General features: G+C 34.3%; 2 protein-coding genes across 2 annotated transcripts in view; both read right to left on the bottom strand.

Annotated features, from left to right (window-relative positions):
* Positions 1-26,394, bottom strand: part of LOC105231168 (GTP-binding protein 1) — a 261,542-nt gene that overhangs the window by 190,803 nt on the left and 44,345 nt on the right. The window lies entirely within an intron of this gene.
* On the bottom strand, positions 2,745-25,174 carry LOC105232875 (protein anachronism). The gene is made up of 6 exons (XM_011214762.4): positions 24,602-25,174; positions 9,362-9,674; positions 9,233-9,293; positions 8,928-9,161; positions 4,788-4,860; positions 2,745-4,653 (listed from the first exon to the last, which is right to left on the bottom strand). The coding sequence occupies exons 1-6, from the start codon at positions 24,880-24,882 to the stop codon at positions 4,131-4,133; spliced, it is 1,485 nt and encodes a 494-aa protein (XP_011213064.2). The 5' UTR covers positions 24,883-25,174; the 3' UTR covers positions 2,745-4,130.

Raw genomic sequence — 26,394 nt, 5'->3', positions numbered from 1 at the left:
GTTATTTTATTTACTCTAAATGAGCTGACACTGTTTCTCGGCGTCATCTAAAGAAGAAGTTCAGCCATTTTTATTTTATAGTGATTTCTCTAATGGATAATAGCAAACTGGCTATTGTAGTACCTGTAGTAAAGCTTAAGATTTTCGAAAAATCGAACAAAAAATCTCTCAAATTTTGAAATGGAAATTCAAAACATTACGGTCGCTACAGCGTTTCTTGTAGAAAGGGAATTTCAACATTAAAAAAAAAATCGCGAAAATCAGTGATTTTTCGGAGCTTCACACTGAGATGATCCATTAGTATAAATAAGGCAAATATAATTTGGATCTTATATTGGATAACAATAAAGCTTAACCACTCGATCATTTCACCCCATTTCAACTTCCAGGCAATCTCCGTAAAAAGCAATTACGTGTAGAAACAAGTTCTTTTTAATTTAAGTATTGTAAATATTTAAAATTATTGAATTTAATTAATTTATTTCTATCACTCTTTAATTCTTTCCCCTTCGATCCAGGGTTGCCAGAGAATGAGTGGAGCAGATTACAATACAATAGTTTATATGATAGTTTCTGCCTTGCAGTTTAAACAGGCGTTGAGTTGTTTGTTTGTAGAGACTGCAGCCTATGCAGGATGAAGTGAGCAAAGCAGACAGTGACTTCTCTTGCCATAGTGTAATCGGTTGATTTTGCGCATATTTAACACATATAAAAGATGAATCTCTACGTTTGCACGAACACTTGTTATTAATGAATTTAGATCATTTTTTGTTGTTGTTTCTGGACCCAAGGTCAATAAAGACTATTAATATTGGTGTTTTCGATTTATAATTTTGGTCATCCAAAGAGAAAAGTTATGTAAACCTTACATACACACTCATATTTCATTTTACATGTATTGAAATATATTTTAATATCAATGAGTTCTATTATCACTTTTCTGCACATGTACATGTATATGGCGCGCCTGATGTCAATCTCAACCCAGCCGGTTTTGGATATATTTATCATTGTTGTGTTGCAAATATGCTTTTTACGCTCTGAAAAGGAATCATATGAAGAACTTAGTGAGACTTCAGTAAATTCAAGTATGTGAGTGACGGAGACATACCTCGCCTGTTTCTGCGCAATTGTCGTACAATGGAAACTGTAGTATTTGTGGAGTTAGCTAGTGAAAGAATATAACTAAAATTCGCATTTTGTTCGCCTATATACCTCAATATGTTTCGGATTTACAGTTAGAGGATCACCACAGCTTTTGGCCTTTTTATCACCTTCGTCATTTGATGCGTTGGGATCGTCTATATTGTATCACTTTCTGTAGCCACCAATATCAATCACCATTAGCCTATTTCCTCTCCTCATTTCCGCCGGTCTTTTAGGTAAACCTGTCTTTACTCGCTAACATTCACTAGAATAGATTTACAGGATTGATTATGTGCTTGATGCATCCAGACAGCCATTTCGTTGGTGACTGCCAGGAGACAATGCTCGAGGACCGCGAACATTATTCTTCTAACTCAGCGTTCGACACCAGATGCTTGCGGAATTGGGAATGGTAACTTTATTGATAATAAGTTGTTCGATATTTATAGAATTTATATTAGTATTTCTATTTGTCTACAATTTTTATACTCTCGCAACAAAGTTGCTAAAGAGAGTATTATAGTTTTGTTCACATAACGGTTGTTTGTAAGTCCTAAAACTAAAAGAGTTAGATATAGGGTTATATATACCAAAGTGATCAGGGTGACGAGTAGAGTTGAAATCCGGATGTCTGTCTGTCCGTCCGTCCGTCCGTCTGTCCGTCCGTCCGTGCAAGCTGTAACTTGAGTAAAAATTGAGATATCATAATGAAACTTGGTACACGTATTTCTTGGCTCCATAAGAAAGCTAAGTTCGAAGATGGGCAAAATCGGTCCACTGCCACGCCCACAAAATGGCGGAAACCGAAAACCTATAAAGTGTCATAACTAAGCCATAAATAAAGGTATTAAAGTGAAATTTGGCACAAAGGATCACATTAGGGAGGAGCATATTTGGAAGTAATTTTTTTGGAAAAGTGGGCGTGGCCCCGCCCCCTATTAAGTTTTTTGTACATATCTCGGAAACTACTATAGCTATGTCAACCAAACTCTATAGAGAAGTTTCCTTCCCGCATTTCCATATACAGTTCAAAAATGGAAGAAATCGGATAATAACCACGCCCACCTCCCATACAAAGGTTATGTTGAAAATCACTAAAAGTGCGTTAACCGACTAACAAAAAACGTCAGAAACACTAAATTTTACGGAAAGAATGGCAGAAGGAAGCTGTACCCAGGCTTTTTTTAAAAATTGAAAATGGGCGTGGCGTCGCCCACTTATGGGCTAAAAACCATATCTCAGGAACTACTCGACCGATTTCAGTGAAATTCGTTTTATAATATGTTTTTAACACCCTGATGACATGTACGAAATATGGGCGAAATCGGTTCACAACCACGCCTTCTTCCAATATAACGCTATTTTGAAATCCATCTGATGCCTTCTCTGTATAATACGAGTATGTATATACATTAGGAACCAAAATAAAAAAAATATGTAAATGACGGATAATGAAATCTCGATTATCACCTTATCATGCGAGAGTATAAAATGTTCGGTGACACCCGAACTTAGCCCTTCCTTACTTGTTTTTTTAATTATTCTTACGCAGGGAGAATAAAAAAATACTTTCTGTCCAAATAAGAAAATGAGTGAAATAAATGTGCGTTCATTTATTTTGCTTCATTAGATGTAAGCTACATAGATTCGAATTATACAGAATGTTAATTATTTCATTACTTTACATATAACGGAAAAAATTCCGATTAGTTTGCCATTCATTTTATGCATAATTATTTAACATTAACTACAAAAATAATTAATAATTATTTAACAAAAATTTATATTTGTTTTCGAATTGGTAATCCATAGGCTAATTAACTTAAGTAATGTACAATATTAACCATTTTGAAATAAGAAATCTTTGTTGGCATACATCACATATAGTACATACATATGTACTTGTATAGTATCATCATGTAGTACGTTTATATGAATATTAAGGAAAGTGAATACATGCTCTTTCCATTGGCGAAATGTGAAGATTGTCAATTCAAAATATCATTTTCATATGCCAAGTGCCTTATGTTTCGAACTGTACCTATTGAAGTAATCCGCGTGTGGTTAAAACAAATACCACTTTTTTGTTGGGATATAATTACGTACATATAAATATGTAGACATACATACATATAGTCCCAGGCTAGTTTTTGTTTAAAATTCTGACAACTTGCTTGCAAATAAAAAAAAACAATTTTGTCTGCTTTATAACTAGCAAGGACTAGATTTTTAATTTCGTTTTTCTGTGAAACTGCCCATTCCTTAAGTATCGATTAAATACACAATCTTCACGTCCATTATGAAAAGAGCATACGTAAGTACACACATATGTATGTATGTATGTTTATGTCACATTATTTTGAGACAATAAATAATATGTATAATATCTAATAAAGTATTCGTAAGCATAGTTATATAATTTAAATTTTAATGTATAAATATTGGTTTTTAAAACAAATAAAAACTAATTTTAGTACATATATATATAGAAGCCAAATGTACATAACATAAATCACAGTCTCTAAAGAAAAAGTATATTATTCGGTAGGAACCCAGTAGAAATAGGTCGCGTGCAGAAAGTTTTTGAAACCCTTTTTTGTATTTTAAGGGCAAGGTATTTGTAAGCTTTCGCTTTCTTAAAATAATTAAAAATTGACAAAAGCTTTGTCAGCGGCAATATTTAAATGACTTTTGGTACTGGGAGCGTTTGTTCGTATGAATGAGTGTGAAAATTTATGTGTTTTGGATAAATAAATTCATATTTTTGTGTGTTTCTAGCGATGTGTATTCATTTGAAAATTGTTTAAATGTACTTATATCCTATGCTTGTAAGCTTACGTATACATATGTATGTGTTAAAATGTAATTAAGTTAAACGGCCTATTGAACAGGGAAGACTACTCATTATGAGCTTATGGATTTTTTTGTGTCTATTTCAAGCGCTTCATGGGTGGGATGGGATGATTCTTTACTATTGCTTTCGTTTAATAGGCAGGAGAATTTATAGGATATTCGAGATGTAGCTGATGTTGTTTCTGAGGATTGCGGGTATGCCGATGAGTGTTGTGCCGATTATGAACTTTATATTGTATACCGCCATTTTGCGATTGGATAGATTCATGATGAGCCCTTTGTTTCGAAGTGGTTAAGTGGTTATCCTGCCTTTCAATGTTCACACGTAGGTTACGCTTATGACTTCGATGGTTATGATCGTGATGAGCTATGTGGAAATTTTGAAAGACAATATTTTGGTCAGATTGTCGTTTCTTTGCGCTGTGCTTAGGTTCCGCGCCACTAGATGCGGACAATTGGAATAAATTATCAGCGGTCAGTGTTTTTTCTGATGTAGAGTGTTGCTCATCCGGTTGGAAATCTTCCTCAGAGGCCTTAGAGTGGTTAAATAATTGTCGTCGTAAGTTTCCACGCAACATGTCGTGGACTTCTTTTTTCATATTTTTTGGCGCGAATGATGCATATCCTATCAATTTAACATCTAATCTTGGATATCTGAAATTTTAAAACAAAAAACTATGTTAAAGTTATAAACTATAAACGCAGATTTTAAGAAAACAATGAAATAATAATTTGAATAAAAGACAGGCCATTTTATAATACTTTATGACTTGCACAGTTTTGCTAACCTTGGCACTTCGTGCGCTGCAAAAGGAGACATAGACGTGTGCGGTCCGTAGTAATTCCACGGGATTGCAAATTCTGAAATACAAATATGAAGTAAAAATAATATTATCGTTTTTTTATTCCTGACAGTAAAAAGGCACACAATTTTCAAGCTTGAATTAGCGCATGCGGCAAATAGTTTAGACATCCAAATGAATTATGAAGCGGGAGCGTACGTTTCAAACCATTACCACTGATTCCAACTTTCATATGATAGTGGAAAAAATATATGTATATCTAATATTTTAAGCTATTATAGGACTTCTACCTAAACTTTCACAAAAAAGCTACCTTCAGAAATTTTAAATTAAACCTACTCTTGCAAATATCTTTGGGCGTTTTTTTGGATTTTCTATTGCATGAAAAGTTTTAAAATTTTTAATATATAATTACTCACAATTAGTGAGTGTAAACAAAATATTCAAAAAAATAAATTAAAATTTAACGAGTATTCGATATTTCCCAAATTGAAAAAGGTCGTAAATTGATGAAGTGGTTCAAAACAAACAAATACATTTTTTTTATAAATCTTCTCTATACAACGACCTACGATTGTAAGAAAATTTTAAATTTTATAAAATGTCAGATCTTGAAATCTTTAATTTGGCTTAAAAATTTAACAATTTTTAGCTCTCCAAAATAATATTTTTCTTCCAATCAATAAACTAGTAGATCAATGAATGGAGAAATGACACAAAGTTAGGAGACAGAAAATCAAAGTGTATATTTTCGAGTTTCACTTGAAATACGTAGTTTCGAATGAAACTCATTTAAAAACAAACTGATAGAACTCTAGCTCACAAAACATATTCCAAATATTCATTTAAAATTGTATGTTTTAACACATTGAGTGCATGGGGTTTTGACGAAAACCTTCCCCGGGTGCCGAGCACATGTTTTGCTATAAACTGGTGTAAAAGTAGAAAATATTCAGTTCTGCGCCAATCCCGGATGATTTTGTGTTTTTTTGCTATTTCTTATTATTATTTTTTCTTTTTACGCATTTTCCTTTACATTTATTTAAATTTTTTATTATATCTGTTTTTATTTTTCTTTATTTTTGTAGATTTGAATTAGAAAAATGGCGAAGCGAAACTTTAGAGATCGTGAAATACATGAAGCGTTGGAAGGAAGTGATGATGATAGTGATTTTTTTGCGATGACTTGATTGATGAGAAATGGCTACCAGATGATTTAGACACTGACTCTGATAATAACAATGATACTAATAACAGTGATAACATTTATAACAGCGATACTGAAGACGGCTGGGACATGGATGAGGACGAACCAACAACATTGTCAAACGTAGTCGATTCTTCCGAAACAATCAATTGGACTGAATTTAGTTCTCGTAAGAAAACTTTTACATTCACTGGGCGATCAGGCTTGCAACAGTCTATTCCCTCAGATATTTCCTGTTTGGATGCATTTCTCCTATTTGTTGACAACGACGTTATTGAATTAATTGTATCAGAAACAAATAAGTATGCGGATGAATATGTAAATAAAAGTGCTGTTACCAGATTTTCTCAAAAAAAAAAAAAAATTAGATACCAACAACAATTTTGAAATGAAGAAGTTTCTTGGCCTTATGTTACGGATGGGTTTGGTGAAGGTCGGGTGTTTAAAAGACTATTGGTCAAAAGAAGAGCTCTACAACTTTTCAATTCCGGGGAAAGTAATGCACGCAATCGCTTTCAGCTATTGCTTAGTTTCATGCACTTCTCAGACAATAACTCAATTATACCAGGTGATAGGCTTGGTAAAATAAAACCACTATTGGACATGCTACAAATGAGATACCAAAGAATTTACGTACCAGGTGAAAACATAGTAATTGATGAGACCCTTATTCCATGGCGAGGCAGACTATTATTCCGACAATATATACCAAATAAAGCTCATCCTTATGGTATAAAGCTTTTTAAGCTCTGCTCTACCGAAGGATTCACCTGGTCAGTGAAAATATACTCCGGAAAGTCATGAAGTGGATTGAGAGAAGTCGGTTTGGCTAAAACTGTTTGCGAGGATCTGATCATTGATTTGAAAGGTCAGGGTCGAACTTTATATGTAGACAACTTTTACACAAGCTTTGAATTGGCTCGTTCAATGCTAGATCAAAAAACACATATGGTCGGTACACTCCGTGCCAACAAGAAACATTTCCCAAAAGAAGTTATGGTTGCTCCTATAAAGAAAGGCGAAGTAGTGGCTAGAGAAGATCCCTATAGTATAGTTGTTCTAAAGTGGAAAGATAAACGCGACGTCAGAATGCTATCCACGAAACATGCCCCGATAATGGTATCCATAACAGATGGAGCACGTAATCCTGCAGAGCCTTCAACTAGTCAAGGAGCGAGACGTAAAAGACGAGCAACAGAAAAGCCACTGGCTGTGGTAGAATATAATAAGGGGAAATCAGGCATTGATCTTTCCGACCAAATGGCTTCATACGCAAATACCCTTCGCAAAGGGTTAAAATGGTACCGAAAGCTGGGAATTGAACTTTTACTTGGACTTTCCGTGGTAAATGCCTATACTGTGTATAAAGCAGCTACGAATAGAAACATTAATATACGAACATTCCGTGAACGCGTTGCTAAGGGCCTACTAGATCTCACATCCCCGCAGCCTGTATCGCAATCAAAACATATTATCACAAAAAGAGTAGATGAAAATAATAAAACCATCCGACGTGCTTGTGTTTTATGCTACGCTGAAGCAAAAAGAAAATTTAGTCGAAAGGAAGCAAGAAAGAATATCAAAAGGACAACTACATACGTACTGTCCGCAATGCCCCAACACTTCCCAATTGTGCATTGATTGCTTTCCAAAATATACACATCTAAAAAATTAATGTTAAAAATCAATGTAATTGAAGTTATCATATCCTAATTTTAATTTTTCAATGTCTTTTTTATAGTTTTTTTCCGAAATATCGAATGAATTCCAATAAATTTTCAAAATTAAAAAGAACCTCCGAGTTTTTATCATAAAAGCCGCAAAAATGAAGATATCTCTATGAAACTTGGACCAAAATTTAGGGCAAACATTAGGCTACTAGAAATATACCCTGTAGCGTCAACCAAAAACACATGACAATACCTAAGGCCAGACAATGCCTGTCGCACGAAAACGTGTAGCCATGGCACTCAATGTGTTAAATTCAAATGTTCACACCTGGAAATTATGTAAACAGTCAACATACACATAACTACTACATTTATTTATTTTCCCCCAAATAACAAACAACTGGGCTTAATTTGTTGCTTTGTGTCTGTCTACAAAGCGTTATATGAACTGATTTGCCCGAGTTTATTTCAGCACCTACTTTCTTAAGCGTGTTATCGAATACCTTATTCTTTTCAATAAAGCAATAACTAATATTACCCCAAAGCTACGACAAATCATGCAAAATCAACAAAATTATAAACTGCGCAAACTTAAAACAACTATAATTTTTAATAATTATAAGCTTAAGTACTTTAACACTGAACAATAATATTCAGCTCTCAAAGCAACTAAAAACCAGAAATGAAAGAAATCAGTGCATATTATTTCACAACAATTACACATATGCATATATTTCTAAATATTGCGTCCTTACCGAATCGTATTTCATTACTTTTTTTTTGGAACTTGCCAAAATATAACATTTGGGAGGGGTTAGGGAGGTAGTTGGCTATTAGTCTGGAATTCTGCCGACATTGTTAAAAAATCGAAAAGAAACTCATGAAAGCTGAAACTTGATGACGAAGAATCAGATTCGCCAACTACGCAGTGTCTGATTTACGGCGTCGATCTAGGCAGAGTCGTCTAAGCTCTTTGTATTGCATAAAAGCGAGTAATTCAGTTGAACTTAACAAAAAATTCTGTACATATGTACATATGCAAGTGTTTCTTATAATGAAGTTTTGCTTATCTTGAAATATGTAGTATGTATGTGCATACATATATACATAAGTATACAAATGTAACGACTGAAACCTTTAAATAATTGAGTGATTCTAATCATCATATTTAATGAAAGGGGTATTTTTAAGTCAATTCCACTTATTAAAATGGCGGTGTGATTTAGGCATGGCTAACGCAACACATACCTGCCTGATCACATTTTGGTGGATTGAAAAACAGTCCCGGCTTGAGTGGATTCTCCTCTTCATCATGTACTTCGATCATCAACCAACCTATTTGAATCGGTTGCTGGCGGGATTGTTGCTGCTGTTGGCGTTCGACACTTTCCCAAATGTATATGGCGCGCCTGATGTCAATCTCAACCCAGCCGGTTTTGGATATATTCATCATTGTTGTGTTGCAAATATGCTTTTTACGCTCTGAAAAGGAATCATATGAAGAATTTAGTGAGACTTCAGTAAATTCAAGTATGTGAGTGACGGAGACATACCTCGCTTGTTTCTGCGCAATTGTCGTACAATGGAAACTGTAACACGTATTTGTGGAGTTAGCTAGTGAAAGAATATAACTAAAATTCGCATTTTGTTCGCCTATATACCTCAATATGTTTCAGATTTACCGTTAGAGGATCACCACAGCTTTTGGCCTCTTTATCACCTTCGTCATTTGATGCGTTGGGATCGTCTGTATTGTTTGGATTGACTTTATATAAGCGAAGTATTGCGCTGTCCAGATTCAAATTGTCACGCTTTGGTTCAAAAAGACTGTCAGAAAATCGAATTGTCACGTTGTTGTCATGCATCCAGGAGCTTTCGGTGGACTCTGAGTTGCATATGGGGTATGCTGCTATTTCGTGCAATGGATGACCTTGAGTTTCATCTGAATTGCTTGCTTGAAAAGCTGATTGCAAACGATTCTTTATATCATTAATACTGTAAGATTTAAAGAAAAATTGTTGATTTAACATTAATCATCAATCAATATACATACATAAGTATATAAAAATGAAACCCGTTTTCCGTTGTCACGGCATCACGCGTGAAGGGCTGGACCGATTTCACTAATTCTTTTTTGCTGTATTTGTTATTATTAGGAGAAGGTTCTTATGTAAAAAAAAATTACGAAAGTTGCCAGAAAACCCCTAAAAACAGTCCTTATCTTTTTCCCATACAAACGTTTTATTTTGTATATACATATGTATGTACATATGTAAGTAAAAATGAATGTTTGTTTGTTAGTAACGCTAAGGCTCGAGAACGGCGAAACCAATCCTCATGAAATTTTCAGAAGTTGTTCACTGTGGATCCGGAAAGGTTCAGAAATAAAAAAAAAAAACTTTTCATAAGAAAAAGTCGAAAAATTGGAAATTTCCAAAAATTGACTTCTTTCATACAATTCTTTTTTCTTTTGTTTTTCAATATTTTGATTTGTAGATTATTTGAATCGTCAATTTCGGTCGCTTGCTCATTTATTCCGGCTATTTAAAAAAAATGTTTGAAAATTATTCAGTGAAAACTTTATATGTGTTTCAAACGAAGTGATCAATTACAGATTGAAATTTGTTACGAAGCCACGAAGAGGTCCCGCTAATATTGGTCGGTGTTCTTTTTGCCATCAACGCCAAGGCACATGAACGAGTACTCTCAGGATGCGATGACATACGTGTGGAATTACGGATCGGGCTCAATCAGCAAGCCACGTTGTCACAGAACGACTTTTCAAACAACAGTAACGATGTTCTTCTTTGGATGGTGGATAGTGGTTCCACCAGATCAAATTGATGAAATCATTTCTGCGGAAATTCCTGATGTAGAAAAGATCCAGTATTAAACGAAGTGATGAAAGCCAATATGGCTCATGGACCTTGCAGACACCACAATCCCACTTCGGTTTGTATGTCTAACAATAAATGCACGAAACACTATCCACTTGCTTTTCTTTCGGAATCGCAAACTGGAAATGATGGATATTCACTCTATCGTCGTAGCTCATCAGGCGACCATACAACTTAGAGTAGTGAATATCGAAGTTGACAACATATGGATCGTACTATATTCTCAACTGTTGTCTAATTCACATTCAAAACTCATATCAATGTTTAGTATTGTAGTTTGGTGTAATCAATAAAATACGTTTGTAAGTACGTCACAAAAGGAACCAATATGGCGGTTATTGGTCTTGAACGATACGGTCGATACGTGAACTGCAATAAAGCGCTTTGTAGGGCATTTACTTTTGCAATTCATGAACGTTTTTCGACTGTTGTGCGTCTCGCAGTTCATTTGGAGAATGACTAAAGAGTGTTTTTCAACCCAGAGAATACAGTACAGCCAGCGGAAACACTTCCAACAACATTGACATTGACATTCACGAGTTTTTTCTCAACTTGCGTTGGTGATTCGTTTTCGAGAACATTGCTCTATTCGGAAATGCCTTGATATTATACATGGAATGCATCGTGGAAGAAATAGTTACGCAGAAAGCAAGGCCAACCAGTAGATTGACATCCAGGTGTGTTCTCAACTAATTCCTTAGGACGAATTTACATAATACACCCGAAAAACGACGGTTGCTAATACTCGTACCTTCGGTTGCTATTGATAAATGTACGTGGTTCAATTTCATTTGAGTTATTGCGCACTGTGAATGGTAGAGTGTGTGTAACTTTTTGAGAAGCATGCAAGCAATTACAATTGCTGGAACATGATAATAAATGTAATGAAACGATGGACAATTCGATAGCTACTTCGAATGCCACTGAAGTTCGCTCACTTTTCGCGATGGTCATATCGACATCAGCCTGCAAATCCGCGTCAATTTTGGAATACGAACAAAATTACATTGCCGAAGACATTTTACATCGTATTCGATAAGAATTGGAAATAGGCAAATTTCGGTTCCAGTGGTTTGATATCAATTCCACCTGCCTTTTGTCAATTCACTTCAACGAAATATGAACACATCTCGAATGTTTATGCCAAATTTGCCAAATTATCGTAACTACGATTGCATGAGTGGCGTGTTCTCGAGTTGGAAAACCATCTTCTCTGTACATTTACGCTCCGGAATAGAAACCAAAAAATGTTGTTTATCAACCTGCGTTACATTGAAAAAAATTTAGAAAAATCGAAAATAAAAGATTTTAAACACAACGTAAATTCAACTTTCTTTTCATTTCAAAACACATAATTTCACGCAGGACAATGTATGGTCAGCTAGTATAATATAAACCACAGCTACATAGATAAGTAAATGTACGATGTCAAAAACTCGTTACACTACATATGTACATATATATACCATCATGTAGTTCATAAACGTTTTTATTGAAATGTTTTGCTCTCAACAGTCTGGTTCAGTAAACTTGGCCGATTTTCTATAGTGAAATATGTATATACATATGTATGTATATCATTATATAAATCTATATTGTTTATATTTGGTCTACATTTCGGAAGGGTACGAGTTCCTGTTTTTTGATTATTAAATAAAATGCGTCGTGTAATGCTGAGGAAATTCAAGAAATTCAAAAAATTCAAAAATAAATAAGGACAAGTAAGGTAGCGTTAAATTCGGATGTAATCGAACATTTTATACTCTAGCAACGTGTCAGTATCAAAGCCGGGGAAATACCTTCATGTGTTGGCATAACTTTATTGAATTATTTTATTAAGTTATATGAATTCCGAGTGACTGTTAGTCCGTCCATCCGCGCAAACTGTAACTTGTTGTTAAATTAAGATATAAAACTCTAATTTGGCACGGGAGATCGCAGTAATAGTTGTGGGCCAAAACTTCAAACAAGGGGCCTTGTAATAAGTTTAATATACATATATACAAGTATGTATCCTAAACCACTGAAGCTACAACAACCGAATTTGCGAAACCCAAATATCATAAGAACTTTTACTGATCAATTTATTTAATATGCTAAAGCCATGAGTTTTTACTTCTGAGATGGTATGAGAGGGCTTAAACGCACGAATAATGCCTTTAGAGTATGCCACCTTGTGAGCAAAAATTGTCCAAAACGAACAAAAACTGTCCAAGCTTCTGGTTACCGAATATATGGAGCCCGGTACCTATAATGGACTGTTTACCGAAAATTACGTTTTCAAGTATATCTGAGCAATGTTCAAATTAATGCAATCAACCCGTCCCTTTGTCCGTTCATAAAACACTCCATATAATGATTTCCGTTTTTCCACCTAATCTTAGAACGTTCAAGTTGTGATATTTTAATGAAACTAAACGGACAAGTCTTCTTAAAGATTATGTGGCTTAGCGCTGAATCAGTAATATTAGAATACGTAACATAACTATGTAAATACAGTGCAATCGCGATTGAGGGAACACGCGATTGAGGGAACACCTCGGTAGAGGGAACACGTAATTTTTTTCATTGACTACTCTGTAGAGGGAACTTTTCAGTTTCATTAGTACTCAGTTGAGGGAACTGGACCAAAAACAACTAAATAAAAACAAAAAATAAATAACAATGCATATGTACCGTTTTTTTTTGCTTTTTTCTATGCAATAAAAGCATGCGGTCGTGTAATGTTTGTGTTTAAATGCGTATACCAAATCAGTTGGTTTGAAATTTTTGACACGTGCGCTTCCAAAATGGCAAAGAAAACGAAGTTGTTTTTAACTTTTAACACAAATACCGAAATTTTGGAGAAAATTTCAAAAGGGGCGGGATGCAATTAGCAAAAGAATATAAAGCCGCTAAGTCCACAATAACCCGAATAAAAAACAATAAGTCAAAGATTTTGAAAGCAGCATCCAAAATGCACCGCAAAAGAAAGTCCTTTAAGGCTGGAGAATATCCACGAATGGAAAAAAAGCTGTATGATTGGTTTATTAAACAAAGAAGTAAGCATGTGCCAATAGGCGGTTCCTCTATTAGAGTAAAGGCGAAGCAATTGTTCGAAGAAATGTACGGATCAAGCAACAGATTCAATGCAAGTTGCGGTTGGCTCAATGGATTAAAAAAAGATTTGGAATTCGTCTGTTAAAAGTCTGTGGTGAAAAATTATCATCAAATCCCGATGGAGTCCCAGAGTTCAAAAATAGACTTAAAAAACTAAAGGCTGAGCTTAGTTTATGCGACGACCAAATTTACAATGCGGATGAATCCGGCTTGTTCTGGAAAACCTTACCCGATAAAACTTACGTAAGTTCTTCTGAAAAAACTGCTCCTGGCAGAAAAATTGAAAAAGCTCGAGTGACATTTTTGGCATGCACAAACGCAAGTGGAGTGCACAAGTTAAAACCGTTGGTAATTGGCAAGGCAAAAAAACCGCGATCATTTAAAAATTTTGAGCTACCGGTCGAGTATAAAAACTCTAAAAACGCTTGGATGACTGCATCAATTTTCAAAGAATGGTTTCATCATGCTTTTGTGCCACAGGTAATTTTATGGTTCTAACTCTTTGTCAATTTTGTAACACTTGAAATTTTTTTAACATTTTGCATTAAAAGCAGTTTTGATTTTAGACAATGCTCCTTGTCACCCTGGAGTAGAAGGCTTAAAGTCAGATTGTGGATCAATTTTTACTATCTTCATGCCACCAAACGTCACGCCATTGATCCAACCGATGGACCAAAATGTAATTAGATTGACAAAGTTACATTACAAGACAAATTTATTGAGATCAGCGTTTGGAAAAGCGAACACAGATGAATATTTAAAGAATTTAAATTTAAAAGACGCTGTTTGTATGTTGGCACAAGCATGGGAACAATTAAGCCCTGTCGTCGTGGAAAAATGCTGGCATCCGCTTTTAAAAGATGATGTTTTTAATGAAGAAGGAGCAAACTGTAGCGAAGATGACGACATCCCCTTGAGTGTCTTACGTTCAAATACAATTCAGCAACAATCAACAGAGTATGCGGAAATAAATAATTTGCTGGAGAGCATAGTTCCAGAAGTAAGCCCTCATTTTTTATATGTGAAAGTACTAAATTTAACAAAGAAATATTTTCCACAGGTTACGTTTAATACAGCAGATTTGGTTGCTTGGGTTTCAACGGATGACCCTATTGAAGACTTGAATATAGTGGATGACGTTGCTGTTTTAAGTTCAGAAGAAGACGAAGAAAAAATTAAAATTGCAATATAACCCCTTCAGAAGCCGTTTCAGTCTTTGACAAGGCTATAGAGTGGGCCGAAGAATACACTAATTCTCTTCCTAATAATCTTAAAAATTTTAGGGAGGAGGCTGTGAAGCAATGCCTTAAAGCGAAAAAAAAGCAAACAAAAATTGTTAATTTTTTTTTCAGCAGAATAAAGTTTTGCTTTCTTATTTTGTGAATGTACAAAGATGATCTCAAGAATAAAATCTATTTAACTTTTTTGAAAAAATAATAAAAGAAAGTGTATAAAATCTTAATCTGAGTTGAAGCAACAATCTTGATTGAGGGAACAGGCCTTGCACGAATTAGTTCCCTCAATCGCGATTGCACTGTATGTGTAAATGTAAGTAAAAAAGTGGCTCATTTCGGTTTCTTGAGACGTATTTTTTTATTTCGAGACAATTTGAAAAATTTTGAAGTTCTGAATTTTTTAAAGTTGCATTTGCGTTTACCAAAAAATGTATTTCATTTTAAAACAACTACCCGCTCTAATGTTTATGATTTTTTATCCGTTTTCCATTGATATCTAAGTTCAACTCGGTTTTTTTACTAACAAATTGTACATTTTTATAAAGAAATATTCTTTTTACAATTTGAAACTATTTTTATTCAGTTTTTGTCTTTAATGAAAACAAAAAATTTTATCCAATATTTCGCCTTAAAGAACACATAAAATGTTTTGCATACATATGTATGTATATACATTTGTGTGTGTTTTATTTTGAAAGAATGTGTAAAGGTTTGCTTCAATTGAGCTGAGCAATGAGGGTAATCAAAGTGACGATCTTATTAAGTGCAAACATCTCCTTTCAATTTGTTCTATGTTCTGCTTGGTTTTTTGTTATTTTTTATTGTCAGCATGCCTGTGTTATTTGATGCGATGGCTGCTCATTCATTCACGTCTGTCCGAACAAGTTAACTTGTTGACTAGATGGCTAGTCGCTTGTTGATTTTTCAAGAGTGCTCAATTGTGTGGTGTCATTTTTATTTTGCACGCTCAACTATTTGTCACGTGGACATCCATATGTACGTATTTATGTGTATGCTTAGCCTTATAATGTGTAGTGCCTGGCATACCTACTACAGACGTGTGCGCTTGTTTTTTGTATGCGCTCATCTAAATGCCTGAATAAATGTAAATGAGTATGTTCGTTCATTTCGCTTTCCAGCGTGCCAGTTTGTGGGCCTGTATTGTCGATTAGTGTTGCTGCATGCCCGTCTGTCTGGTCGTCTGGGTGTCTGTCTGTGCGACTGTGCTTTCTGCGCCGTCTTCTCGTTTGTGGCTTCTGGCCCACTAAGCGCTTGCGTACAATTTACTCCTGTTGTTGCCGAGCAGCGACAACAAATAACAGACATGGCTAGACACTGTCTCGCCAGTTGCTCTTCATTATCATAAGCGGTGGTAACACCAACAGCTGCTGTAACGTCTGCAACAATATAACCACCACCAACTACAAAAGCAATAAGAAAGCAACAACAGCATCCGCTGCCTTAAGTTACCACCATGGAATTCCTTCATCTCTTGATGATGGAGAAATGACATAAATACCTAACTATTTCCTAAAAGCGCCAATTATTTGGGATCAAACAAATATTTTTATACTTTATGTACTTTTCTATACATACTTAGCTATTTTAGTATAAATACATAGTCTAACTATTGCCAGTTACAATCATTTGCAACCTCGGTTATACTCGTATAGTATAGTATTTAGCCATGACAAATGAGTTAGTTTATTATTAAATTTTTTACCACAGTCAAGTATGTAAGTACTAGTAAGACATTTGATTAGAAAATCGGTCGTAGTAAGCTCGCACAATATACATAAGTACATATAACGAAAACTCACTAGTTCGCACTAGTGCAACATCAAGTTAATCGTTTATACACGGGTAATGTTCCTTCAAATGTAAACAAAAATTTATTCAATCAATGCAATGAGTTACAAGCAGTACTGAACACAGTATTAGCAAAAGAACGTTTACTAGATATGTACATAGTATGTACATACTACATATGTATTAGTTGAAGGAAAGGGAAAACTCTTTTGTATTTCGATTGGTTTCAAAAAATGCCTTGCATTAATTGACTTTGAGTGGCGAAATCTATAAAATATCGCAATCAGTTGACAGTTTGGTTTACCAAAAACATGGTAAGTTGGTAAACATATGTATGTATATGTAAATATGTATGTATTTATGCAAGTAGGCGCAGGATTAATTTTGTTATTGTAGTTCATGTAACGACACAACATCAGTATCGACCTACAAAAAGTTCATTAACGGCAGCCATTCAAACATGGCCTAGACAGATTCCAGACAGTTCCCAGACAGTCCAGCTTGTTGTTTGTTGATTACTTCACCTACAGTGGTCTATTTTGAGATAATAACTCTATCGCTATGTGTTTAGTGAAAGTGCATCCATACATACACCCAAATACAAAAATACGAGTATATTTATTAAGCACAATGCATACATCTAACAAAGGACTAGGTTCAGGTGCAATCGAACATTGTATACTATTGCAACTGATTTGCTGTAAAATGTCAACTGTAGGTACTGGGGCACACATGTTCGGTACCTATGGGCTTAAACCATCGTTATTCGTTTTATCCCGTTTTTAAGTTTTATTTCGTTATTTTAATTTTTTTGAATTGTACATTGGAACGGAAGGTATGAGATGGAATTCAAAATTGTGCTAAATGGGAAGTAGGCGTGGGGATTTCATTCATTTTAGCACTGTTACATTGGAATGTAAGAAGAATGTCATGCACCAAATTTGGTTAAAATCGGTAGGGTAAGCCACGAGATATGTGATTTTACTTAAAAGTGGAGGGTGCCACGGCCATTGGCATATTTTACCACGTCTCCTATTAAACCTTCTCATACCATCTCGGATGTAAAATTTTATGTCTCTGTCCTATTAAGTCATTGATTTATTGTTTAATAGTTTTTAAAGTACTGTTATATAGCGAGATCTATATTATACTACATATGCATATCTTAATTATAATTCCAAATATTTAGTACATACGAGTATATACTATTTTATTCCAGAAACGTATGTAAATATGTACATATGTATTTATATAGTATATATTGCCAAATTTTGAAAAAACCGGTGTAGATTTTACAATGAAGTATTAAAAATTGCAATTCATAAAAGTGGCTCACTGTGAAAGCGTGTAGCTGACACTCGAAGCCACTTCAAAGAATTGAAATACAACTGCAATGTCGGCTCAAACAAACTTCGGTACCGACAAAGTACTGACTGAGACGCAATTGTCGACAGTGAAGGTAATGCTGACGCAGTCACAGAAATACTACATATTCAGATAAGTGGCGACCAGACGTAAAATGAGTAAACTCCACCAGACACCATACGCCAGACGTTGCAGCTAAATGCAGCAACAGACTCGCCGATTCTGCATACAATAGCCATAATAATAATTATAACAACAACAGTTCGGCTGTAGCAGTTTAGATGGATGGCTTCGAGCACACTTCACATAAAGATAATGCGTCTGGTATTTTTGACTACTTGTCTTGTCTGCCGGCTTGTCTGGCCATCTCCTTGATGACCGTCCAATCTAACCTAAACCGGTGTTCGTGTGTATTTGATGGCCGCCAGCTGGCAGCAGGTGACGTTGCATAAAATGCAAGTTTTATTCTAGTTTGTTTGCAAGAGCGCTTATGTATGTATAAGTGCAAGTGGCTTTGTATTATGCATGTGGATCACAGTGGCCATGATCCATTTGTTACACACATAAATACATATGTATGTATATTTCATTATATACGCCAAGTGACACAATTGTAAAATAACTATCCTAGTATAAATACCTATGTACTCATAAGTATAAACGGTGATCGCTTGAGTATTAAATTTAATTATGTACGTAGATATTTATTCATATTAAAAACAAGAAAGAAAAAAATAACTTTTGTTGCTCCTAAGCTGTAAGCTCTTCACAAATACAGAAGGTTCCATACAAGCATTTGATTTCGATAGTCGCGTGTTGTAGCGGCAGGATATATCCCTTAAGTAATTTAGAGGGATGTTGGCGAGGTTACGTAGATCCGACTGTCGTGGGAACGGGACTCCAATTGGAATCTAAATGCTAAACATGAAAGAGCTGTTCACACGAAAATTTTAATTAGCTCTGCTCTACTACCGCTCCCAACTTTTTGCTACACGACAGAGCATAGCACAGCACTTCATTGTTGGCTATCGCTACAGCTATAGTTGTTTACCTAACAAAACTCCGAGCAGAGCAGAGCACATACATTTACATTGTTATGCTATGGCTCTGCTATGGTTCCCGACAAAGTGAGAGCGATAGCAATAGCATAGCAATAATTCTAGAAATTTTTCTGCTACGAAGTAGTAAATGAAATCCCTGACTAAAATGATATTAATCAAACTTGTTGGATACAACAACAGCACTTCTTAATTTGCTATGGAAATGGCTGAAACCTGGTGATAACCATTCCCACCTTCTCTACAACTACCGAACCATTGAGTGACTGTTGAGTCTAATGCTTCAAGCATATTATCAAAAGACTACTAGCTGACCGAAAGTAGGACGGTCGGTTGATTCGAGATCATCTCGAATAAGTCTCGACATTGATCTGGTCGATTTATCCATTTCTGATTGTTATAATATACACACATACATATGGATGTATGTATTGAGTAGATACAGAATTTTTTCTGCGAACTTGTCCTCGCTGTATACGTTATAAATTAATGGCAGGATATACGTATAAATTATCAGGATGGCAAGGTCAGTAGAACTCCTAGTGATTGCCAGTACGTTCGTCTGTCCGTACAAGTGATAACTTGGGTAACAATTAAGATATCTTGCTAAAACTTATACCTATTATCACTTTGCAGTATATAAATCGAGGATCAATGACGTTGTCAAAATAAAACTTTGCACACAGAGTGTATTTAGGATATGCAATAACAGGATTTTTTTTTATCTGAAATAGATAGAATTGGGCTAATGTTAACCCTATCCAAACGAAGCATGGTTAATGGGATACCAAAGTTGATTGTAGTGATAAATTCTTACCCAAAATTATTTCTAAAAAGTATTGCCAACATCTGAATGTGTTTCCTTGCAAATTACGAAAAATTAAAATGTTCGGTTACATCCGAACTTAGCCTTTCCTCACTTGTTGTGATTAATAATTTGAAATATATGTATATACCACCATACATCTAAACTGATTTTCGTGAAGTTTTGCTCTCATTTTCTCGTTCTTGGTAACATCAAATTTGTCACTGACGAAACAAAAAAACAAGATAAAACTTTGCACGAAAACTATAACACTATTCACAAATGCATTTCTGGTCGGTCGCCTCGATCGGTCAGTTTGTATGGTAGCTATATGCTACAGATGTACATACGTGGCTAAATCAACTTACCTCATCTTGATAATCATTTATATATGTATGTATGTACATATGTATATACTTTATATGATCTCCAATATTTTTTTCTGGATGTTACAAACTCCGTACTTGCTAAATATGTTCTGTTGACGGTATACCAACATTGAAAAGTTGGCGTAATTTCTAATTCTATCATTCTTGGTGGTGGGAGGTGAATGAAAAAAAATACGAAGAAAACGAAACTGCTACACTTTGTATAGCATATTATAAAACCATTTTATACAAGTATTCTCAAAATGTGCTATAAAATCTCTATGGTCCTTTGAAAAACAATTCTTTCACTTGCTATTTAGTCATGGGAGCATTTAGTGGATCAACCGGAACGTCCAACTACCATGGGTAATGTCTTCTAATATTTGTTCATCGTTTTACTATTTTGTGTCATCTTTTTGATTTAATTTCCAGAATGGTAGTTTAATAATTGTTATGGTTGGAGGAACTGAAAATGTGACAACGTCTATACAGCGGTTGCATGGTTCTAATTCGAGTCATTATTCGAAGGACGAAAAGAAAAAATTTTAGCAATTAATTGCAAATATGTTTAGTAATACATATGTAAATGATATACGAAAACCCCAAAATACAATGATACATATTTATTGTTTATCAAAAATATGACAAGACAACAAATCGTGTTGGTATTTTCTGAAACTTAAGCAACTTTTTTTGTTTATATTAATTATATATGTATTTAACACCAATCGTCACATATATTATTATATTAGTATATATAAATATAAAACGTTTTAAGTTTACTTTTCGAGTATTAAATATGAACTTATCTGTAGAGATTATAATCCTTAAGTTGGTATGCTCTGGTCTCACAGTAAAGTGCTCTATATTTCAAATCTATGTACTCTCCAAAGTGGTTGTAAATAATCAGCAAAAATTTTTTGAATGCTAACAGCATACTTCGGGTTTATTTTATGTATCAAGCTGATTAGAGTCCAAATAAATTAATATAATAGGGGTATAATTTCTTACGCTACGAAATTGAATATTTGATTTTTTTATAATTTTGTAACATAATAAATATTTGTGTTTCTATATACATAGGTATGTATGTATTATTCTGGTATATTCACATTTTATACTCTATTGCTACTGTCTGTCCGTTCGTCCAACTGTGCCTTTGTACTTCAGTAGAATTATATAAGTATATCTTATAATGAAGCTCGGTATACGTGTTCCTTGACGAAAAACGAATTTCGCATCACTCTCTCTAAACGCAATTAAACGAAAATATATTAAGTGCCATAACTAAGCAGCAAATTAAGATATAACACTGTAATTTGACCCAGGAGTATCAAGGAGCACCTAAGGGCTAAAAATTAAACAAAAAACAACAAGTAAAGAAGGGGTATGTTCAGCCAACTTGCAAGAATCAAAGCTATTGAAATACTTTAAGGTGTAAAACGTCAACTAGAGGATCGAGATCCAAGTAATTTTATATATACTTATACTATATATAACTCATACACTGACCTGTACATAAAAAAGAAAATCCTTTGATTTACTATATGGGAGTTGGTACTTTCTCCCAATACCACATATTGTATTATTAACATACCACAACCACAAAAAACGAATCATATAGAGTAAAGTCAGCCGGATGTTCGAAAATCTGAATATTAGTTATATGCGGTATAGGTCAAGTTTACGCCAAATTTTATTTATTTCGGGCAGAAAGATATACTGTTTTGAGCAAGACACGTTCTCTCATTTTCATTGGTATAATTCTTATATGGGCCGATATACATATACGGTACAAAGTCACTCGAAATTTCAAGGCGACTAAGGGAAGTAAGTGTCCTGATATAACCCATTTTTTACATACAGATATAACATTGAAAGAGAAGGATTATCCTTGAATTTCAATTGTATATCCCACACATTGACCGATATTTGCACTAAACTATAGGTACTGGGGTTCAAATATTCGGTACCTAGGCTTGAACAGGTTTTGTTCGATTTGAAAAATTTTTGGTCATAAGATTTAATATTGTGTTATATGGAAAGTAGGCGTAGTTGTAATCCGATTTCGCCCATTTTCAACTGTGGCATAGGAATAGAAGAGAAATGATGCGTACAAAATTTTATTAAAATCGGTCGGTCGCCCAATGTCCAATTTTCACACCGGTTCCTATAAAACTCTCTCATGCCATCTCGGAGGTAAAATTTAATGTCTCTGGAGTAATGAGTTATTGATCTAATCCGATTTTAGTAGCTATATGGAAAGTGAGCGGGGTTATCTTCCGATTTCATCAATTTTTACACTGTCGGTAGGAGTTCTTATAATATTTATGCTGAGCGAATTTGGTTATTGGAGCTTTAAGAAATATGTACATTAAACTTATTAGAGCGCGGGGACACGCCCATTTTTTATAAACTTTTTGCCCACAGGTGTCCCTTGCTAGTACGATCCCCTGTGTCAAATAAGAGTTTTATATGATAATTTAGTGCTTATTTATAGCATTTTAAGTTTAAGTGGCTATGGTCCGATACGAACTCATAATTTTCTTTTGTACTAAAGAACCCGAATGCCAAGTTTCATCAACATGTCTCAATTTTTACTCAAGTTACAGCTTGCTCGGGCAGACGGATGAAGGGACAGACACCCAAATTTCAACTTTTCTCGCCAATAACATTTTGGAGAAATTGAATTTTACACCTACTCGTATGATGATTCAATAAGCTTTTGTAGGAGCCGGGGTGTCAGACCCTACTCAAATTTTGGTCTATAACGCTATAACACGCTTACTTCTCTTCACTTTCCATAATGAAAATCAAGCACCTATGAATGTTCGGGATAAAACTTTGCCCGAATAGTGCGCTTATACCATATGATTAAAAAGTGTCCAAATCCAAACGAAACTATTCAAGAACTCAGGTACAGATATTTGGAATCGGTTCTCTCTATTGGCTATCTTGTGATTTTAAAAGAGATTGATCTTCTTAACAAGTCGTTTAAAAAGGACTGACCGTATGCCACTGTTACTATTTTAAGTGTTTGAGGCCAAGTTTTAATAAGCAGGCGTCACAAAACTTCAAAATGTTTAAACTCTCAAATTGTATTTCCCGGAGGCTTCAGCCCGGCGAGTAATGCAATATTTGTATATATATATACATATGTTATTTTAAATAATTATTTTCATGTCGTAACACGCAAATAGTATTATATAAACAAGTGGGCAGCTATCTGATTTTTTCAAGTGTAGCCTTTAGTTGCTAAAGATCGGCGGGTGGTTTTGTTTATAGCAAACAAAAAACTCAAAACTGTACCGCAGTGCAGTGATTGCAATTTGTTATTAATAAATCATGTTAATTTGCTCACCTGCACAGCTTCAACAATTCCAAGGCGCATTATTTGGGAATGCTTAACATTGTAATAAACAATTTAATATAAAAGATCATAGCTATGTTACAAATTCAAAGTATATACATAAGTATGTATGTACAAACATAGACATATACAATAAAGAGATCCTTGCAGGTAAGATACATACGTATGTAAATATGTTTGTTTGTTTGTTTGCCACACGCCCAAATATAATTCTATATTTAGAAATGAACGGTTGGGAACGTTTGGAATTTCCTTGTACCGAAAGTTTTATCAAGAAAAATTCATACATACATACATACATAGATTTTTTGGCTTGTGTGACGCTTTATTAACCAAAACAGGCATCTCCTGATGGGAAGGAGAGATGCTTATTTATAAAATATGAAAGAAGCTGAGAATTTTCGTTTGGCTATGCTGCGATTTACTTTTATTTTTCGGGTTGAAATATCCGCTTCATCTTATTTAACAAGGGTAATAACATAATAGTCTTCATAAAAAATATTGCGAAATAATATTTTCAAGTATCGAATTCATGACTAGCATAGTTATAAGGGGCCTCTAACCTTTGGAAGTCGGCGGCAGCTAAAGTGGTTAAATGGCTATACCAATTAAAAATTAAATAAAATAACGATTAGTGATAAATTAGGAGATAGTAAATACCATTTTTTTTTGCCTCTGTGCTTATTTGATTGGATACCATACGAATATATTCATAGTACGCACTTAATCAGCGTCAACAAAAAATGTTAGGAGGTAAGTAGATAATTGAACTCATTTTTCAAACTTAAATAAACGCGACAATTGTAAATTGATATTTAGAGCGTTGTTAAAATAATACTAAAATCGACACATTTTTTACTTTAGTTACATAATATAATCAAAAATTAACTTTAGTTTCTAAAGTTTCAGCGCTTACCGAAACTCTTTGATAACATGAAAGCGTTGTGTGGCATCTTGACCGGCGCGATCTTCATTATTTGGATTTTGGCTCTGCATAATACTGTTCATTTGAGCTACCGTTAGGTTGAATCTGGCCAAAATTGTGCGATTATTACGGTCGACAATTTCGGTGCGAACGGTAGCATCATCATCCATAAAGGAGGCTCCGCGCTTCAATAAGTGACCATTACTTGGGCCCAAAATCCCCAACACAATGCACAGTGCAAAAGCAACACATTGCAATAGTGCCATGTTCATATTTTCTTTTAACTTTTTACAAATTATTCTAAGAGTATAATAATGTTTTTTCAACCAATTAGTTTGTCATTTTTATATTAACACACAATCAAAAACTATAATTCATAAATTAGTGGATTTAGTTTTTCATAATTCAAATTAAGCTTTTATTCTCCGAACACTTTATTTATATCTTCACACAAACATTATTTATTTTAACTACGATATATGTAAATATTGTTTATTTGCTTTTCTTCCGATTCCGGATGTCTTCACTCTAAGAACACCAAGTATGAAGTGATTTGTGCGAGGCGCTTCAGGTCTTAAATAACATTTCATTTCTGATACAATATTTGGTTTGTGTTTGGTACACTTCGCATGCGAAACGCTGTTAAATCGTTTCGTAAATGCTTGTGCTCCCCACTACTACGCTGTACGATGTTAACGCAACGATACACCGGAAAAATACTCACGTAATTTCTCTGGATATTTTGCATACACGTTTAGTTTTGCACTTAAAGTATTAGGTAAACCTGAGCAACATTTTCATCAATTATAAGTCTACCACATTTCAATATACATGTATATAGATACATATGTATATGTATATATATATACATATGTGTACAGACGTCTACGTCTTTTCTTTGTTGTACATATGTGCCTAATCATATCAAAAAGCGTACATATTGATTCATCAAAATTCTTCAATAGATTTGATAAACTTACTCTAAGTACGGTTTTACATTCCAGCCGAACCAATTTAATCAAGGAAATCGTTAGAAGGACCACACAAATCAAAAATACGGATGTGTTCCTGAGAGACTAGTATAGGTCTAAGATAGATAGACAGACTTCGAAGTTCTGGAATGTGAGAGCTGCTAAAATATAGGGAAGATATGCGCATTTGATGACAGGAGATATTTTTGTTGTTCGTGTTCACCATAAGATAGAAGAAGCTCGCATCGCTATCCAATATTTCTACACATATAGAATAAGTTTAATTAACAGTGTTTTCCTTTGAAACACCTATATTAATTTCATTAGCATGCCAAGAGCTTTTCGGTACCTTTTCAACGTCTCAAACATCATCAATGAGAACTTCTTCATAATTTCAGAATTAGCATTATAATATAATGTAATATTATGTATGTAACGATCTCCCATACTTTCTTTACTACATTTTGTCTTATAAAAAAACTCGAATTACAGACAACTCGAGTAACAAAAAGTTTGAAAATCTTATATAAAAATAGGGAAAATACAGAATCTATTTTATCAATTTTTAGTTCAAGACCATGTTAATAACATGCAAACTTATCTTACTTTCATTAATACTTGTATAACTCACAGAACCATAAGCACTTGGGTTTTTATATCCGCTATAGCGGTTGTTGAAGAGTTATGGTTCAATTTGTATTACTATTCGATATTTTCATTTATATGTTTATTGTGAAATGAAAAAATCAATTTCCAAAATTTGGTACAAATTTGCCCCTTAATGTTCTTACAATATGTGATAGTTTTACCTAC

This window comes from Bactrocera dorsalis, chromosome 3, assembly GCF_023373825.1.
Source record: "Bactrocera dorsalis isolate Fly_Bdor chromosome 3, ASM2337382v1, whole genome shotgun sequence".
Classification (NCBI taxonomy): domain Eukaryota; kingdom Metazoa; phylum Arthropoda; class Insecta; order Diptera; family Tephritidae; genus Bactrocera; species Bactrocera dorsalis.
This window is presented reverse-complemented; position numbering and strand designations above follow the sequence as displayed.

Bases quoted from the DNA above. Each gene is read 5' to 3' on its own strand.
- LOC105232875 (XM_011214762.4), bottom strand. From the start codon at position 24,882: ATGAACATGGCACTATTGCAATGTGTTGCTTTTGCACTGTGCATTGTG. The intron at 9,675-24,601 runs GTAAGCGCTGAA...TAAATCTTACAG, and splicing joins CATGTTATCAAAGAGTTTCG to TATTAATGATATAAAGAATC. The intron at 9,294-9,361 runs GTAAATCTGAAA...TTCTTTCACTAG, and splicing joins GCTGTGGTGATCCTCTAACG to CTAACTCCACAAATACGTGT.